Genomic DNA, 20,252 nt, shown 5'->3' with positions numbered 1-20,252 from the left:
CCACCACCCGCCTCCACACCAAAAAGCTCAACAAGGAGCGCCCTGGTAATGAACGCAACTAATCTCAGTTCATTAACACTGGCAAAATTTTAATACTAACAAAAAAACAAGAAGAACTGAGATTAAAACAATTTATTCTAAGATGTGCAATTAACTAATTGACTGGTGTGGAATCTCAGTGGGAATAAGTTTCCATTTTAAGGAATTCACGTTTATTATCTAAAATTGAATAATATAATACTGTTGACGTTTAACTAACATTGATATACAGATAGTTTACGATACGCTTATTGTATAAAAATTTCATGCAGTCTTTGTCTAAAGTAGTGCTTCAATCTAGATCTAAATATGGTACGGATGTTGATTTGTTGTATGTCAAGAGGAAGTGCATTAAACTTTGTAGGACCAACAAACAGAATACGCCTTTGGCCCAGAGTTGTGGTTGTTCGAATGCGTTGCAAGTTGCCATTACGGCGCGTCTTGTACAAATGGTTTGGAGTTGAAAACTGTATGTTATGATGTGTCGTGGCATGCAAGGTGTCATGAACGAACAACAAGGTTTGCATGTCACATAAGTAAGCTATTGGTAGAGCATTATGAGTTGGTCGGAGTACAATGAAAACGTAGAGAACAGCAGAGGTCTATTAAAAATGGTTTTAAGACACCTATTCTGAAGAGATTGTAATTTTTTCAGATGAGAGTTAGCTGCACGTCCCCAGACTGATACAGGATAATTGAGTTGTGAGTGAATATAAGCATAGTAGTAGCTCAAAAGTGCACGCCGAGGAGGAACATATGATCGCACTCTCCACATGATACCACAGTAAGATGCGATACGCTTCTCAACAGAACTTATATGATGAGTCCAAGATAACAAGATGTATGCCCAGGCATTTAAAGCATTTTACATTTTCAATCACGTAATCTGTTAGCTTCGGGTTGCCATGAATTGGTAACACTTTTCGCATGGAACGAAAAATCATATATTTCGTTTTAAGTAAATTCAATAACAATAAATTAGCGTTGAAATATTTGTCAAGGACATCTAGGTCACTGTTTATCGAGCTTATAGGGTAACAGAGGTATTTTGGCCACTTCATATATTTTGGCCCACCTAACAAACTTTATGGATTTAATCACTGTTAAGTAACCCATGTTGCATCCATTTGAAGCTAATCACATTAAATAACCTATTGCGGAAGGGTTTTTCAAAGATATTAAAACATTTGGTGGATATTTTTACAAAGTGGGCCGAAATAAAATCAATCCTAAAGTGGGACAAAATACTTCTGTTACCCTAATGGTACTGATAATATGATGGGGATAAAATAAGGCTGTATCATCGGCAAAGAGTCTTGCAGTACCGTTAAGATTAAAAATGCCTAAATCATTTATGTATAAGAGAAATAATAAAGGTCCTATATTACTACCTTGTGGTACACCAATTTTTGTAGAAGCGAGGTTTCTACGTTCCCCATCAATGGATACAAATTGTTGCCTATTTATCAAGTAACTACGAATAACGCTGTTGGCAATGCCTCTGATACCATAACATTCGAGCTTTTCGCGTAAAATCGTGTGGTTTAACGTGTCAAAAGCTTTTTAAGGGTCAAGAAATAAGGCACCGACAATATTCTTACGATCTATTTCACTCATTATCTTGTCAACTAGTTCTATAATAGCATTTTGTGTGCCAGAACCGTGTCTAAAACCGTATTGAAATTGGTAGAAGATGCTATGTTTATTTAAAAAGTCGAGCAATCTGGTGACTAATAGATTTTCAAAAATTTTGTTAAAGACGGATAATGTAGATATGGGACGATTATTATTACAATCACAACAATTACCGGACTTAAATATAAGAATGACTTTAGAGATTTTTAAACAATCGGGATAATAACCGGACAGAATAATTTCATTAAAACATTTAGAGAGAATCCTAGAAAACGTTGTACAATTTTCTTTTAGTAAACTAGCTGATATGCCATCGGAACCACTGCCTTTGTTATTATCTAGGCTGTATATCAGCAATCTAACTTCGGCGATTGACGAGGGACGTAAAAATATTGAGTCACGAACACAACGAACATTGCTTAAAGGATTAATGCTAGTATTAGTTGGAATATTATTTGCTAGTTTCTGTCCAATGCTAGAGAAATAGTCATTAAAGATCTGACATATTTCTTTACAATCAACAATTCTTCTACTCGATTTGGCAACATTCAGAATTAGCTACATGGGTCTCCCGCAAGGCTCATGCCTCAGTCCGCTCCTCTATAATTTTTACGTGAATGACATTGACAGCTGTCTAGTAACCCCATGTACACTAAGACAATTGGCAGATGATGGCGTGGTTTCAGTTACTGGGCCCAAAACTATTGATCTGCATAAACCATTGCAAGATACCTTAGATAACTTGTCCGTTTGGGCTGTTCATCTTGGTATCGAATTCTCTGCGGAGAAAACAGAGTTAGTCGTCTTTTCAAGAAAGCATGATCCCGCGCAGCTGCAGCTCCATATGATGGGAAGAATGATCCAACAGGTTTTAACTTTTAAATACCTCGGGGTGTGGTTCGATTCCAAATGCACGTGGGGAGGACACATTAGGTATCTGATAACGAAATGCCAACAAAGAGTAAATTTTCTTCGAACAATAACAGGATCTTGGAGGGGTTCTCATCCGCAAGATCTAATAAAATTGTATCAAACAACGATACTTTCAGTAATGGAATATGGATGCGTTTGTTTTCGTTCCGCTGCAAACTCTCATATTATCAAACTTGAGCGAATTCAGTACCGTTGTTTGCGAATTGCCTTAGGCTGCATGCATTCGACACATACAATGAGTCTTGAAGTTCTGGCGGGAGTTCTTCCATTAAAAGATCGATTTTGGGAGCTTTCATCACGCCTGCTAATAAGATGTGAGGTGCTGAATCCCATGGTAATTAATAATTTCGAACGACTAGTCGAGCTTCGATCTCAAACAAAATTTATGACAGTATATTTTAACCATATGTCACAGGAAATCAACCCTTCAAGATATATTCCTATCCGTGTCAGCATCCTAAGTGCCCCTGACTCAACTTTATTTTTCGATACATCCATGCAGCGTGAAGTGCGTGGAATCCCGGATCATCTACGCTCGACGGAAATCCCAAAAATATTTTCAAGTAAGTTCAGGCATATGGACTCTGAGAAAATGTTTTATACGGACGGATCGCGAATTGAAGAAGCGACAGGGTTTGGTATGTTCAACAATAATGTTTCGGCCTCATTTAGGCTTCAAGAACCTGCATCTGTTTATATAGCAGAGCTAGCAGCAGTTCATTATAGTTTGAGTGTAATCGTCACATTATCTCCAAACCATTATTTCCTCTTCACAGATAGTCTGAGTGCAATTGAAGCCATTCGCTCAAACGCTGCTGGCAAAAATGAACCGTTTTTCCTGGGCAAAATAAAACAGTGCCTGAACGACATATTGAACAATAATTATCTAATCACTATAGTCTGGGTCCCGGCTCATTGCTCCATTCCTGGCAATGAAAGAGCCGATATTTTAGCCAAACGTGGTGCTATTGAGGGTGAAATTTATGAGCGACCGATTGCTTTCAACGAATTCTATAGCTCGTCTTGCCAAAGAACACTTGCCAGCTGGCAAGCTTCTTGGGATAAAGATGATCTGGGTCGGTGGATGCACTCAATTATTCCGAAAATATCGACAAAGGCATGGTTCAGGGGACTGGATGTGAGTAGGGATTTCATTCGTGTGATGTCCAGACTCATGTCCAATCACTACACGTTAGATGCACATCTCCTTCGAATTGGGCTCTCCGAGACTAATCATTGTGCTTGCGGAGAAGGTTATCGGGATATTGATCATGTCGTTTGGACATGCGTGGAGTATCGTGATGTCAGATCTCAACTAATAAATTCTTTGCGTACCCAAGGTAGACTATCCAATATCCCAGTTCGAGACATTCTTGCTTGTCGTGACCTTTCATACATGAAACTTATTTATCATTTCATAAAGAAAATTGGAGTTTCAATTTAACAAAGGCCCCATTTAAGACTTAGTTCTGATCCCAGCTGCGTCCATGAGTTCAACCAAAAGCTAAATTAGAATAAAAATTATGTATTGATACAAACAAACTCGAAACAGTTTATGAAATTATCAACAAAATGTCTGAAAATAGCAGCTTATTTTATAAATTATAGAAGTTAATCGTTTGGTTCAAATAATATTTCCGAGTAGATTTCATAATTAATGACGAGTTACCTAAGATGATATTTAAGCTATAAGAGAATATGTTTTAATAAATTCAAAACGTTGTGACTATGTTAGAATTAAATTAGGATAAGAATATTTTGTAAAAGTGATGCTACGGCGAAGAAAAACTTATGTAAACTGCCTTAAGAAATAAACGTATTTATGAAAAAAAAAAAAAAACAATTCTTCTACTATTTTCTATGAGGTTCATCTTATCGTTTTCGCCTTTCTCTATAGAAAGGTATTAGAATTGCTGGAAAAACCAACTTTCGAACGGAGCCTCGGAAACCCATAGTGTTATATACCATTCGACTCAGTTCAACGAGATCGGAAAATGTCTGTGTGTGTGTGTGTGTGTGTGTGTGTGTGTGTGTGTGTGTGTGTGTGTGTGTGTGTGTGTGTGTGTGTGTGTGTGTGTGTGTGTGTGTGTGTGTGTGTGTGTGTGTGTGTGTGTGTGTGTGTGTGTGCACTTTTCGAAGATATTTGAACGCGCTCAATTTTCAATTTTCTCAGAGATGGCTGAACCGATTTTAACAAACTTGGGCTCGTTTGAAAGCTACTGTCGGGCCATTGATCAAGTTCGAAGATCAAATGGCTGAGGCTTTTGGTTCCGGAGATATGATTGTATAAGTGACGTAACCGACAAAACACGTTGATTTTTACCGCTCTTATATAATAAGGGTGCCAAAATTTTGGGATCACCTCTATTTTTGTTAAGTTCTAGTGCTCAAAAGTTTAAGCACCTCGAAAAAAGCCTTCATGCAAAATTTGAGCTAAATCGGACATGTGTAAGGGGTGCTGCCCGGTGGTAAAGGTTTGACAATTTTCCATCTTGAAAAAGCTCCATAGGGGGGAGTACATGAAATTTCCAAAATCGAAAAAATTTTTTGATGCCAAAACTCTTAAAACTGCATAAAACATTGAAAATTAGTGTCATCCAACTTTCTGGGACTCAGAAAAATTTTGATAATGTCCCAAAAAGTCGATTTTTTCAAAAAATTTTTTTTCGAGATAACACTAAATCTCGACATTTTAGGCAATTCTAAGCCTTTTGGCATCAAAAATTTTTTTTTCGATTTCGAAAATTTCATGTAGTCCCCTCTATGGTGATTTTTCAAGATATATGAAAATTCCACTAAGTGGACTGAGAAGGCTTTTTTTATTTTAGATTAGCATCAATGTTCTCATACAAATAGGCAACGCAAATGTCAAGCACTAGTTTGGAAAAATGATGCTGACTGTGTGACATAAACACTTAAGCATGCTTTTGTGAACTACTCGAATCAATCTGAATCTATTGGTGTCAAAATTAGTATCCAAATTTATTTAATAAAAGTATGAAACATATTTTCATGAGACTATTATGAAAGAAGAGAAAGGCATTATCACACCACTAGGTGGATTAAGAAGGGTTTCTTAGTTAAGAATGAGTTTTTCAAATTTTTCCAAAATTTTGAGTGAGGTGTATTGGTAAGCAAGTTTTCGTAAAACAATTGTTTACTCTTTTTTTTCAAGGTATCAACTTTTTCAGAGATATGTAGAAGCATTTACTTGAGATGTAAATCTGTGGGATTACTTCTGACGCGCTGGAGATAGTTACTCTTTATTTTTATCAGAGTCCAAAAGTCAAAAGACATCCAAGGACAGTAAGAACCCTTCACTTTGATAGTTTTTGTCACTGTTCAGCTATAACTTTAGCCTAATTAGTGTTGATAATATTGAATTAAGTATAAGAAAAACGTGTCATTTGGATGATTGTAATCTGTTGTTGCATAAGAAGAGGAGGTATTATGCCTGTTGGAGAGCACGTTTGACAGAAACTAGCTTCAGTGGGCTTTTCCCTGCTAAAAAAATAAACAAATAAATAGAAATGAATTTACTTATAGTAAAGCATTATTGAAAATTTCATCCTTATCTTACTTTTTCACACCGTATGTTTTAAACAGCTGCAATGAAATTTCGCCAATTTTCATATTGTTTATTCTAAACAACTCATCGTTCTGAGGAAACTAGCGTTTTCCGACCCATCTGCAATGTTTTTGATACAGTATGTCGTATTCATCTTTCTTTGGAAGTCTTTCACTGTATCGGTGATCAATTGATTGGAGCGACCCAATTTTATCAATGAGAGATTGATGTCACGATATTGCCCGTTATTGAAAGTTGACCGGTCATCCCAATGATTTCATTATACTCGTGTATCAACGAGAGCCGATGCCAAGTCAATTCGATCAAGTGTTCACCGAATCTCACTAATTTGGGATAATAAGCTTAGTTTTAAATTTAGACAAATTATCAGTTCTAGTCCAATGGGCGACAGAAAACAGAATGCACAATAATGTTATTGTATTGCAGAAAGCATGGAATTCGTCTATGCGTGGGGCGGATAATGACAAAGGTTTTTGTTGTTTCATCATTGTTAGTGTGATAGTATTTTTTTGACGAACAGCACTAATCGCTCAATGAAAAATAATACCTATATTCGTTGAATTTCGAGATTGATACAAGACTACCTCACCTAATTGGCAGATGAATAGAAGTTGAACAAGTAATCGATATGGAAACAGAGCACAAAAAGTAAACAAGCAGAGCACAAAACTCGAAACTTTCCTCGATTTCAACGATATCATCATCTCGTGTTCTGAAAAAAAGTAGAGCGCAATTAAGTACTTGGTGTTTTGTTTTAGTCGAGCCTGCTTCCATCTTCTGGGAAGAAATTTCGTTGGACACTTGAAAGTGTTTTATAGGTAAAGCACCGAAGCAAAGTGCCGTTAATTAACGCGGAAGGTTTGCTCCAATCCATGAAATAGATTGTAGCGTAACTGCGGAACCTATAGTTGTTAACATCGCCTGACATCGATTGAGGTGAGTATTCGTAGAAGAGAAGCTACTATACTGAACAGTGGTATTCCGGTATTCAATGTTTCATCTAATTACAAATGCTACACGTATTAGTCCAAGAATTATATTATATTTATCGGAAAACTGAAAAACGTTTGTCGATTGGAAGCTATTTTACTCGAAAACAACTACCGAAACGAAGTTTTTTACATGGCAAAGAAATTAATTCTCATATCAAATCTGATAGCTATTATATGTATGCTTGTTTTGATTGCTTGAGGACTATATCTATTTCAATTTAAGGTTAAGTGTTAAGTTACTTATTGTTTGGAAAAGTCTCATAATTCAGCAGTTTTATGGGCGACTCAACTCATCTGGGTGCATTTTCAAAATTTTACACACAATGTTATGAAATTACTCCAGTTTTGCTTTCTTATTAACATTTTACTTGTTGATTGTTTTCTTTAATTGTTTAACTAAAGAATTTTTTGTCGATATCAAGTTTATTACGTTAAAGTTGTTTATATAGTGGAAAAATAGGTCCAAACACAGAACATGAAAATTTACTGAGTCTATAAATGTTCCCTTTTGCACATTGGCTAGCATCAGTCAATAATAGTCGGAGACAAATTGGGTGCGCAGAGTTAGACTACGAGTGGGAACCAAAAGGAAAACAATCTTGGTTGGTACTATTTATTACTAAATCGAAGTATTTTTGCTCCTGTAGTGGAGTGATTATCTACGATTATCCGAAGTACTCCACTGTTTCGAATGCACCGTAAAGTATTCAATATCAGAAAAAATCAATGATTCGTCACATGTAGATGTGCTAAGTTCCGAAATGAAATAATTAACAGCAAAACCCTGTGGAATGGATAAAATGTGTCAAGTATCGGAGAAATTCTTCACATTAGTCCCTCTTAGGGCCAGAAATGGATCCCACGATATTTTCATTCACTGAATCATGCAAATCCAAAATTATATTCATTTGAGGGAAATTCACTGAACAGTGTTAAACATTCGCGAAATTATATGGATAATATGACGGTAATATAATTGATATATACTGATTTAAGTGACGCTAGTCTTTATATTTTCAAAACAATGGATTTAAATTTTCAAAACAATGGATTTGAAAAAAACACAATTTTTCGGCTACGTCACCAATGAGATCTATAGGTTCAAGTATGTTAAAATCGATTCATTTAAAAAACTAAATCGGTCAGAAACGACTCCGAATGAAACAGAAAAAAGTGCTCATCCACCAAGACAATGCGTCTTGCAACAAGTTGCTCGCTACCATGGCGAAATTGCATCGAATCACTACCGCACCCTCCATACTCAACCGATGTGCCCCAGCGACTACTACCTGAAACAAACGCTGAAGGCAAAAGATAAATTGTTATACACGATAAGTATTGGAATGTTATAGAAGCGCTGGTCTAATTGTGGTGTCCAATAGTGTCCAATAGTGCCCAATAGTGTAACGAGTGGAAAAACTACAAATTCAATAGCTTGCTGTTATAGAAGAATGTGCAAAAATTAGCTAATTTCTGAAAAAAGTAAAAAAGATTCTGCGGTTCATAGGTCTGGAAAGTTGACAACCATACAAACTCATATCGGATATACCGGTCCCCGGAATCCGATTCCGGAAGCACCGGAAACAGTTGTCAAAAACCTCCAAAACAAAACTCATTTACTTTTTTCCGCGACGGCCTCAACCGATTTTTGCTACCTTAGATTCGGATTGAAGATCCCGAATTTTGTCTTGCTATGACTTCCGGTTCCGGAATTACAATGTGATGAGTGTTTGAAATGTTAAGCCGTCGTTTTTCGTTCTATACAACGACGATACAAATTAAGAAAAAAATCTTTTAAATTGAACTCAAATCTTTTCCATTATATATGTTATGTAAGTTGCTGGCCATTACTTCGGCTATACCCCAGTCCCCGAAATGCGGTTCAGAAAGTACTGCAAATAGGGATCTAAATTAGTTTCAATATTTACTTCCGGGTCCCTATTTCCGGAAGTACCGGGATGAAAGCTATAATGGAACGCACTGTTATGGAAATCGTGCAAAACTAAACTTTTTTAAATTTATAGTGTTTTAATAACTCCAGCTAAGATATAGGAGGGAATATAATATGAGGAAGGCTACATTACACCACTAGGTGGATTAATACAGATTTTTTACTTTTCTTTACGTTTCGCCTTAGACTCGTCAGTGCAGTGCAGTTCAAATTGAACTGCTTAGTGCAAACTTAAACAGTTAAACTTGAACCGTTAAGCATAACCCCTAAATGGCAGGTTTTTTAGTTAGTTTCGGCATTTACTGATACACTTGTTATGTAGTTTTGCGAGTATGGTAAAGAATATGTTGGATAGTAGCTCCAATATACTGTTAGAGCAGTTTTCTATCACTATGTATGGAATTCGATCTGGGCCAGCGCTGGAAGAATCCAATTTGATAACGAACAGGAATAATATCGACAGCTAATGATAATTGTTGATTATTTTGGGGTTTTCGGTGGAAACACTACTAAACAAAATTCAAATTTCAAGAGAGATGGATGCTTCAAAGCTATCAAGCGACATACGTGTGGTAAGCCTGATTCCTTACTCTGTTTACGCTTCGTTATATCGTGACCGTTTTTAAAATATTAGTTTTTATAAGGAGTCATGCATCACAAAAACATTTGATTCATCAACTTGCACGACTTTACAATGCTGTCTTTTAAATAAAATGATGATCTCTACTGATTAATAACAACAAAATATTATTTGGAAATCGCGATGCTCAAATTATTCAGCTTGAGTTTGAGAAGTAGTATTTTTATTAGTACACACACATTTTTCATTGGATTTGCATCCGGCCCGGATTGACGGTTCAATGCATATGCCGCTAGTCTTACAAGTCAGTTGTCGTATGTTTACGCCCCGACCATGAAGGATTCTTAGTTCGTAGCACGAACCATGCAATGGTTCTGTACGCTATGAATCGATTGCGAAGTCTGTTGAAACAGAAAGTCAAATTCCACAAAGGAAATATAATATCAAGGCTATGCTATCTGGTTACGGAGATGGATAGTCGATGCTTATCTAAGCTCCTATTAGATTTTGTAAAGTTTTTTGGCAGTAAAATTTTTTTTTGTTACATATGAGATAAGACGGGGACGGCTTATCATGTTTTTGTGCAACGTAGCAGTTCAACATAAACCGATAAACAGGGGTAACGTGTCTACTATTTGTAGAGCACTTATTGTACCGTTTTGTACCAAAGTACAATGTACTTTGGCACTGACGTGCCGAACGAAAACATTTTTTCGACTTATACTGGTCGAATCATTTTTGATCATTCAGGTAAAAAATGTTTTCGTTCGGCACGTGCAAAACAACAAGTGTTCTATAAATAGTAGAAACTTCGTCGCTTAGCGGTTCATGTTGAACTGCTAGGTGACATAATGGTTCAACATAAACTTTTATGTACTGATGATTCGAAGACAACATATTTGAAGCATATCAGTTTTCTTAGGCAATAAAAGGAGTCTCAAAAGTCATAGATCACCAGTTAGAGTGAAAATCTAACTGTCTAGTGTTGGTGCAAAAAGGTGACGAGAAATGTCCGGTAACTGTTTCGGTGAAAATAAAAAAAAAGAATTACTAACATTAGTCGGTAAATCCAAAAACAGAAACTCTTAAGTTCAGAAAATGTTTTTTTTATGAATTTGTTGAAATATATCTTATCAGAAATCTATAAAAGTGAATAAATCGAAAATAGCGCTTCATTAAGGCTCACATACGGAGTGATATAAGATATATTATAATCTATTTTCGGATCAGACAAAACAGCTCAGTTTGCAGATATCGTGTGTACATTATTTTATTACTGCTTTTGGCACAACATACTTGTTCGCGTATTTCTTCGTTTCTAAGTGATTTTCAGCCTTTCGTTGATCCAATAAGCTCTCGTAAATTAGTTATCACAGTTTGTGGGTGTTTCTTAATCGGTTATTCAAATTGATATTTCCTCACGTTTACGAGTGCGGTAAGTTCATGCTACCTGGTAAGTGGCTAAGAAAAAAAATTCTTTGTCTCTTTTTCATTGTGACATTTAACTTCGATCGAGTGCTAAGAAAGAGAGAGTTATATTGACCTACTTGATAAGATTAATGCAACCTAGTTATCTCTTCAAAATAACTCACTTCCTGTTTTATTTGTATGACCCAATTATATTACAATCCTAGCAAGACTAAAGTACTATAGACCAAACTTCGAAAATACGTGATAAGCTGTAATAGTTATGTGTACACTGTTTAACTTCTTCCTGGCAGAGGTGAATATAATCGATCGAAAATCAGAACAACCCAATCTACACCCAATGCTTCAATCATAGAATCTTTCATATTTTTTTCTAACTCATGCTTTTATCACCATGATTTGCTATTATGTGCATATTGCGATTATCTTTATTTGGACAGCATAAGAATAAATGAGTTACAATTTAAGCATTGAATGAAATATTGTGTTGTTTAATCGTTAATTTATGTAATATCTCAGCATTTACGAAAAGCTCAAATATTCCAATCGGATCTACTTGGAATGAGTTTCGTTAATATACTTGCCAGTAGGACAGTGAGTTATTTTTTAGTTTAAAATCAAGTTAGTTAAAATTGTGCATCGATTTTTATAATGCTACTATCATTTTCTCGCCACATATTTTAATGTCAAACTACCAGTTTATTTATTGAATGTTACACTATTTGATTCGCGATTGGCAGCTCGTTTGAAGTAAGTAAAACATCTAGCTCAACATGTCTTCTAGGTTCCATTACAATCTTTGCATAAACCAGTGTACACAAAAAAACGATTCTGTGCTGTTTTGTGCTTTCAACACGCTAAAAACTGATCGATTATGCTAACCGTCCACCGAAACGTAGTAATTTTATTTTGTATAATAAACGTTTTAGAATAACAAAAACATGAATGCGAACATATTTATAACAAACAGAAATTTAAAATAGAAAAATTCAAACAAATATAGGACGGAAAGGTTGATTGGTGTCATCCTCGCAGATTTACTCATTTCTTGCGTCTTGCTCCTTTCTTGCTTGTTGGTGGTTCTTCCGGCTGCTGTTCTTCAGCGACGAAGCAGAGCGGCTGACCGAATGGGCGGGCCGATAGCATAGTGTCATCTTCCTCGTCTAGAAGATTGATTTCACACAAAATACGTATTTATTCATTGGTATAATGGAAATACGCGAAACAAGGTATTAGATATCAGCTGCTGTGAGCACACATTGTATAAGCAAGATCATCAAACACACACTCAGTAGGGTGCTTCATTGCTCGATGCGTTGTTGCTTTTAGGATACGGGAGTTAGGATGTATCAAATGGGATAAGTGAACGGAAATATTGGTAAACCACACAGATTGACTGATTAGATAATGGTCCGAATGGAATTTTAAATGACATCAGCAGTTTGGATGCAATTGTGAATGATCTAGATATGGTTTAAGATCTAATTGAAACAATTCGCTGTGCGTGGTAGCTCGACTCTGGGATGTGAAATTGTGTATGATATTTTGTTAGTAAAACCTACCAAAGAAAAACTGGTTTTCATAGAATGATGTAAAAATTAGACACACTGAAAATTACTAGAGTATTTTGTTGAAGTGTATAATGAATCAGAATTGATTTGTCCAGGAGAAGTATTTGCGATATTCAGTCATCATCGAGGTTCAACCCTGTCCCTCGCTTTCAAACTTGTTTTAATTGATCATAAATTATTCTACAAATAGTTCACATGCCTCCAATTGTTCGCATTTTTACAAGTTCGTCATCTTAAATCAATATTTAATTATACATCAAGGGATTGTTTCTCTTAATTTACACCCCCAATAGCTAGGTCGTAAAAGGTAAAACGTAAAACATATATATATATATATATATATATATATATATATATATATATATATATATATATATATATATATATATATATATATATATATATATATATATATATAATGAAAACAGTAGTAAGTTTAGAAATGCGATCGTATTTACAGACTACTAAACAAGAATTAGCACTGGCAGATAGTAATGCAAAATTCCATTAATTTTTGGAATGATTAATATATGTACACTTATTAATGAACCGACAATTAGTAAAATTTATTGGTCTTTGACCAAATAGGATATCTAACACAAAGGGAAACAACATATTTTAAATATACTCACGTAAATAAAATGGTCACACGATAGGTAACATATCGAGTGTTCATAAACCTCAAATTAAAACACATTAACATTGAGATTCAAGATCAATTATAAACGAGATAACAGATCTCGTGTTCATGAAACTATAATTAAAAAAACTTATTGACAATGAGATGCAAGAACATTAGCTTTCTGACAGAGTAGTGGTATATTATTCAACAAGCCACATTGAAGTTTAGGACACAACTAAACACTACACGACTAGACAAAAACACTTGAAATATTTCAACAACACGGTTACTTTCTGGTAAAGATATTGATCGGTTCTGTGCCGAGCGCATTCTCAACAATCCGAAACCGGACATCGGACGGAAGCCAGCAAACAATTTTCGTTTCGTTCCCGTATCGACCAGTGATGTATTTCCCGAAGAATTTGTAGCGGAAGAGTTACCAATGGTTAGCACCTGGAAACGCAAATCTACGTGGCAAGAAGAAATATTGGGAGCTTTTATTTATTTAATATTGTAATTGTAATGTCGTGATGACGCTGTTCTCAAGTAACAGTTCTTGAATTCGGAACTTTGAAGCAAATTATATGCAATCAATATTGTTTTTGAGTGGCGCTCAAATATGGCGTTAGAATTCAATCAACAAGGATTAAATGAAATAGAAATACCTCTTCTATTTCCATCTTGATATGTTTCCCTAAAGTTAATTTTTTTTCAATTTCATTTCGACTAATTTACATGGTTTATTCTGAAGATTTTCAAAGTCGATGAGTTTTAGAAACCAAAACACTGCAGCATGAAGTGAATTCAGTATAGAGATATATATCAGAATACTTTTGAATGTTTCTTTGAAGACTTCACAAATTGCGTTCAATATTTTAAAATCCGTTTATATTATGAAAAGAAAGCTTTTCAATTAGGACTACAGTAAAAATTTTTTTTATTTAACATAGAATATATTTTGCGTTACGTTTGGTATTCGACATGTCATTAGTAAGTCATGCACAAATAGTAACGCTAAATAAAAAAATAAAAAATAAACATCTCTTTCACTTCGTTTCTAAAGTAGTCACAAATTTTGAGATTCTAGATGATAAATTGTTTTATTATGCTCTGTCCTATCCTTTCCCCACCGTTTACAAAACAGTTCGGTAAAATGTTACGGCTTTTGATATTGTATATGGTATATAGGGTCATTGTACCAATGATCATCTCATTAGTAGAGTCGCAATGTTATTTTGACAATTACACTGAAGTCTTTTTTTATGCGAATTTACGTACCGCATAAAAAAAAACGCATAAAAAAACCGCATAACTCTGAAAATTCGCATAAAAAGAACCGCATAACTCTGAAACTTCGCATGGAAAAAAACCGCATAACTGAAAATTCGCATAAAAAAAGTCGCGTAAAAAAACCGCATAAAAAAAGACCGCATAAAAAAAGACCTCACTGTACTCGACTTTCAATCAACGAATTGTGATAAAATCAGATACAATACCATTGCTTTGACTAATAGTTAATTATATCATTTCATTTCTTTAGATATGATATAAGCGCTTTCTTAACCTAACGTTTTCTATCGAAAATTTGTTTTCACACGTAGGCACTATTTTCGAGGACAACGCCACATATAAAAACCGAAAAATTTTAACTAAAAATTAAAAATAACATTTACATGACGTCACGTTTTGTCAAAAAACCTCTCCCCACGAAATTTGCACAATATTTAAAACCTCTTTCCCCATTTTAAAGCATAACGTAATTTGAAAATGACAACTATTAAACAGTGGAAAACACTCCACAGTTCAACTTAAGTCAGTCAGCAAATGCAATGCTTACTCTACTTGCTAAGTGACAGTGACAATTGAATTTTCCATGATTTGATAAGTCGAAGAAGAAACGTAAAGAAAAACAGAAATGATTAGGGTAAAGTGTTATAATATGCCCTCTTTAGAAAACATTGACATATTTCTAAATGGTTTTAACATATTTCTTTTGAAAATGTGAGTTTTTCATTTAAATACGGCTGAGAAACACATTTTTTAGTAATTCTGGTATATGTGATGAAAATTGAACACATTTTTCAAGACGACCACATTTTCAGTTTTTTCATTCGCCTTGGACATAATTCCTCAGCAGCCGTATAAAATCACAGAACAAATAAGTGATAGGGGAAAGTATTATAAAGCGCTGCTTTCCAAAACGCCTCTTTCATTTAATAAGTGTTTAAGACAAGAGCTTTATCACTAACACTGTCTTTGTTTATGGTACAAACAGGCAGAGAAACAAAGCTATTTCTTTGATACACTAATTTTCTCATAACAGTCACTCTACGGACATTAAGCTGCCCTACGCTCGATTCAATAGTATGCTTTGATTTAAAAGATTGTTTCAATGATTTCTAACGATTACTAATACAAAATGTACGTTGGGATTATCGAAAATGTTGCTTTCCGGGTGCAATTAGTTAATCACGCAAATAATATTTCGCTGGACGTCAAAAGGCGCGATAACTAAGTCCTCACAAGTTCCTATCTCATGTCTCCCCGTGTGATTATAACATTTGGTCAATAGAACGGCGTCCACTGGGTGCTATCGCTTTCTACGTCAGTAACAGAATGAGAGGGTGCGAATTGATTTGTATGTAATAATTCATTTGAAACGCAAAAATTATTAAAAATCCTTCACATAGGTCAGGTATTTCGCTTTGACGTCTAATTCCCTTAATGTGATTTTACATTGTTAACTTGTTTTCAAAAAACCGTCTGCAGCATTCCTTGCATTTTATAGATTAGCATTTCGTCAATGCTAATCACTACTCATATATAGATCCATTGCAATGTTGTCCTCGTAGACGGGTATAGCGGGATGGGTAAGTCGATGCTTTTCACGCAGCCCACCTTGGTTTGATCCCCAACCCCGCACATAGAGTCAGAAAGCTTTTGTGGACCGAAGATTCTCGTCTCTTAAGGCTAAAACCTCTAAAATCGAAACAAACAAAAATGTTGTCTTGTATCTGGAAATTTTCGAAAAAATGAACGATTTGTTGTCAGATACTCAGTTTGGCTTCCGTAGAAATAAAGGGACGATTGATTGCATTGCATTGCTTTCGCTCAAAAAACAACAAATGGTATCTGTATTTTCAGACATTGAAGGCTCATGCTTCTGTCCGCTCCTCTATAATTTTTTCGTGAACGACATTGACAGCTGTTCAGTAATGCACACTAATACCAATGTCAGCTTTAAATTTGCAAAAATCATTGCAAGGTAGCTTAGATAACTTGTCCGTTTGGGCTGTTCATCTGGGTATCAAATACTCTGCGGCGAAAACAGAGCTGGTCGTCTTTACAAAATGCCAACAAAAAGTAAATTTTCTTCGATCGATAACAGGACTTTGGTGGGGTGCTCATCCGGAAGATCTAATAAAATTGTATCAGACAACGATATTTGTGGTGATGGTATGTGAATGCGTTTGCTTTCGTTCCGCTGCAGACTCCCATATTAATAAAGTAGTTGTTTTTGAATTACCTTAGTCTGCATGCATTTGACACATACAATGAGTCTGAACTTCAAGGTGGGAGTTCTTCCATTGAAAGATCGCTTTTGAGAGCTTACATCGTGGCTGCTAATAAGATGTGAGGTACTGAATCCTCTCGTTACTAACAACTTCGAAAGATTAGACGAGCTCTAATCTCAAACAAGACTCGTGGTAGTATATCTTAACCATATCACAGGAAATCGACCCTTCAAGATATAGTCCTATACGTGACACCCTCCTAAATGCCCCTGACTTAATGTAATTTTTCGACGCATCCATGTAGCGCGAAGTGCGTGAAATTCCGGATCACATACACTCGATGGAAATGCCAAAAATATTTTCAAGTAAGATCAGACAGGTTTCACAAGGACGGATCACGAATGGAAGAGACTACTGGGTTTGGTTTTAAACAATAATGTTTAGGCTTCAAGAACCTGCATCTGTTTATATTACAGAGTTAGCAGCAGTTTATTATAGCTTGAGTGTAATCGTTACATTATCTCCAAACCATTATTTCCTCTTCACAAATAGTCTGAGTGCAATTGAAGCCATTCGTTCAAACATGGATGGCAAGAAAGAACCGTAAGGGATAAACAGTTTCGGAAAATCATTTTAGTTTAACATTTCAAAAATATTGGGCCGTATGAATAAAACGTAGCATGCTTGAATTTCGGTAGTAAATGCTACATGTGGATCACGTTCCTGTCAAAAGCAGAGACTTTACTACACAACAACGTTCGAACATGTAGTATTTACTACAATTTTTCGGTAGGTAGCTCCAGAGGATGCTACTAGTAGAAAAATTAAAACCAAACCAAAGGTGTTTTACTCTGTGGACTATGTTTTTGAGAAGATACTACAAACAACAGACTTTACTACATTTTATTCATACGGCCCATTGTGTCAAAATTTCAAATCAATTGACTGATTCAGGGTAAGTTACTAAAAATATTCATCTGCTCACATTTTGAGAAAAAAATTAAAACGCATTTATCTGAAAACCAATTTTCCGAAGTCCGTGAACACGATCCTGCAAAATCTACTAAACCGATTCGAAATTTTTCCATTTTCATATTATAGTATATTATATTCAATTTCCTGCTCCAAATATGTGTACGAAAAAGATGTATTTTTGCAAATTATTTTTACCTGTTTACGGTACGTGAAATTATCGAAATCTATTTTTATTTCTACTAGATGTTTCCAAATTTATGAAACGTTGAGATCTGATATTATTTCAAGCAAATTTGTAAAGAATCAAATCCAAGAAATGGAAAATTTTTGGATTGAGATGCGAATAAAATCCCAAAGAATAATAGTTTTCGAATTGAGACGAGGCTGGAGTTTAAGATAAAATATCCCATACCAAATGTAAATCACGGTTCGAGGTGATTGAAGAGACGCATGAATACAATTGGAAACAACTATTCAGCAGTATTATTAACAGTTTCAAACTTCAGCCGCAAAAAAATCGATTGCTTTCGATAAAAAAAAAATTTTCGGGAAAATAATTTTTAAATCTTTTAGCAACTACCGATTTATGAATTTCGATGGCATCCTAATATACATTTTTTGCGAAAAAAACAACACTATTCGATTTCGAAATATTTTGTTTTTTATGTATACTTTGTTCGTGTCTCTAATGTTTTGTTAAGTCAGATACAATTTTTTGAGGAACATGCTTTATCCTCTGTTTCTACCAACATATTGAAAAGACGTCTTTGGATATCTTACGGTATGAAGTCTACAAAATTACTGGATCGCACAGGATCTTAATCAGTAAGATGATAAAAGATTTTTTTTCGTTTGATTTTTATTAGAATAAATTGTGCTTTTGTGGGTATCTCAAATCAAAACAAACTTCAATCAATAATATTCCACAAACCAGTGCAATTAACTGCATCATCCACATAAACATATGAAAACAAATCTCTACACTATCTACAATTTGTACTTTGAACTCTGGCACAGTTTATCAACCCTTACACGTTCCAGAAACAAAAATAAATTAGCATCGGAAGACAAAGAAAATACATGAATAGAATAGCAGAAAGCCTCTAATGTTAACAGGTTAAATGCGGACCTGAGTTCGACATGTCCGTCGTGTTTGGTGCTGACAGTCCCTGTTTATGCGGTTGATAATTTGGCCCCTGAGATTTAACTGGTCCCCTTCTAGGTGTTCGATCTGGATATTCAGGCACATTAACTACAGGTATTTCTAGCTGTGGATTACTAGCACCACTCGTCATATTGGAATCACTAACTGCGCTGTTGGTTTGCGCTTTTGATTCGGCAATTTTGCCGCTGGAAATTTCTCCCGCCCTTTTCAGGACCTGATAGATCTGATCGATGTCGGTTGGTTCTGTGGATGTGGGTGAGTGTTAGCAATGAACGATTTTAGTATTGGAATGCATTCCCGGGTAGATGTAAATGGCAAACAGAGATAAAAATAATAACAAATTTTACCATCATATCTTGTCTTGATGTTTATGTGCTGTCTTAGCGATACTTGATATTCTTTTGATATTTCACCATAGGACTCGAGAAGTAGTACAATATCTGTTTAGCATCAATATTAGTTATTATATCTTATTTTGTTATTGATGAGGTATTTCAATTCTATTAAGTACAATTAATCCAGTAGTTCTATCTTCGAATAAAAATCAATCAAATAAACTGCATCAGAACCAGATACGAATTTACTTAATTTACGACAAAATTTTACTTCGTTATAATTTTCTTAACTCTTATTTCAAATAAAATAATATTAATATCTACCATTGAGATATTTTGGCTTTAATAATTTGGGTTTGCAAATCATTTCTACCCGGGTTAAATTGATTTAAAATATATTCCAGTTTTTCCTTGACATCTATTTCATGATGTTGAAAAGTTTTAATGAGTTAGAGTTATTACACAACAGGCAAATATAGGTTCAGCAAAATGTGTGAATTGGTTTTATCTAAATAGCTTTTATGTTGTATTTAATCATATGTAGTGAATGCAAGATTGAAAACGTAGGTAATGTGCTATCATCTACTATTTTCCGATATGATTGAATTTTCATCAGCTTATCTTATTTTTATGAAAAATGTTCTGTGTTTATCGTTTATGTGGTGAAATAGATAATGGCAGTATAGTCGAAATAAACTAGAAGCAACTTACTTTCCTCCTCCACTTCGGTGCGATTTTCGATTTCGGATGTGCTCTTCTGGCGGCGCAGCAGCTTTTGTTTGACCTGGCATTTTGGTAGCTGTGATGCACAGTCGGTATGCACATTCACCTTGCATATTCTACACCGTAGTCCTTGCCGTGTATGACCTGTATCGAAATAAAGATAAAATAGAGATAGCTTTAATGGAAGGGCATCATGTGC

General features: G+C 35.1%; 1 protein-coding gene across 11 annotated transcripts in view; it reads right to left on the bottom strand.

Annotated features, from left to right (window-relative positions):
* LOC131435409 (uncharacterized) overlaps window positions 1-20,252 on the bottom strand; it is a 328,202-nt gene that overhangs the window by 11,627 nt on the left and 296,323 nt on the right. For 8 of the 11 annotated variants that reach the window (XM_058603256.1, XM_058603255.1, XM_058603260.1 and 5 more), the window contains 2 exons: window positions 20,042-20,197; window positions 18,960-19,238 (listed from right to left, as the gene is read on the bottom strand). In XM_058603256.1, coding sequence (XP_058459239.1) covers window positions 18,960-19,238; window positions 20,042-20,197 — 435 coding nt within the window. Of the gene's footprint in view, window positions 1-10,963; window positions 12,311-13,630; window positions 13,808-18,959; window positions 19,239-20,041; window positions 20,198-20,252 lie in introns of those variants that run through there. The other 3 variants (XM_058603258.1, XM_058603262.1, XM_058603261.1) reach the window with 3 other exon arrangements.

The sequence above is a fragment of the Malaya genurostris genome, chromosome 3, assembly GCF_030247185.1.
Source record: "Malaya genurostris strain Urasoe2022 chromosome 3, Malgen_1.1, whole genome shotgun sequence".
Taxonomy (NCBI): Eukaryota; Metazoa; Arthropoda; class Insecta; order Diptera; family Culicidae; genus Malaya; species Malaya genurostris.
The sequence above is the reverse complement of the archived record's forward strand: the minus strand, read 5'-3'. Positions and strand labels throughout refer to the sequence as shown.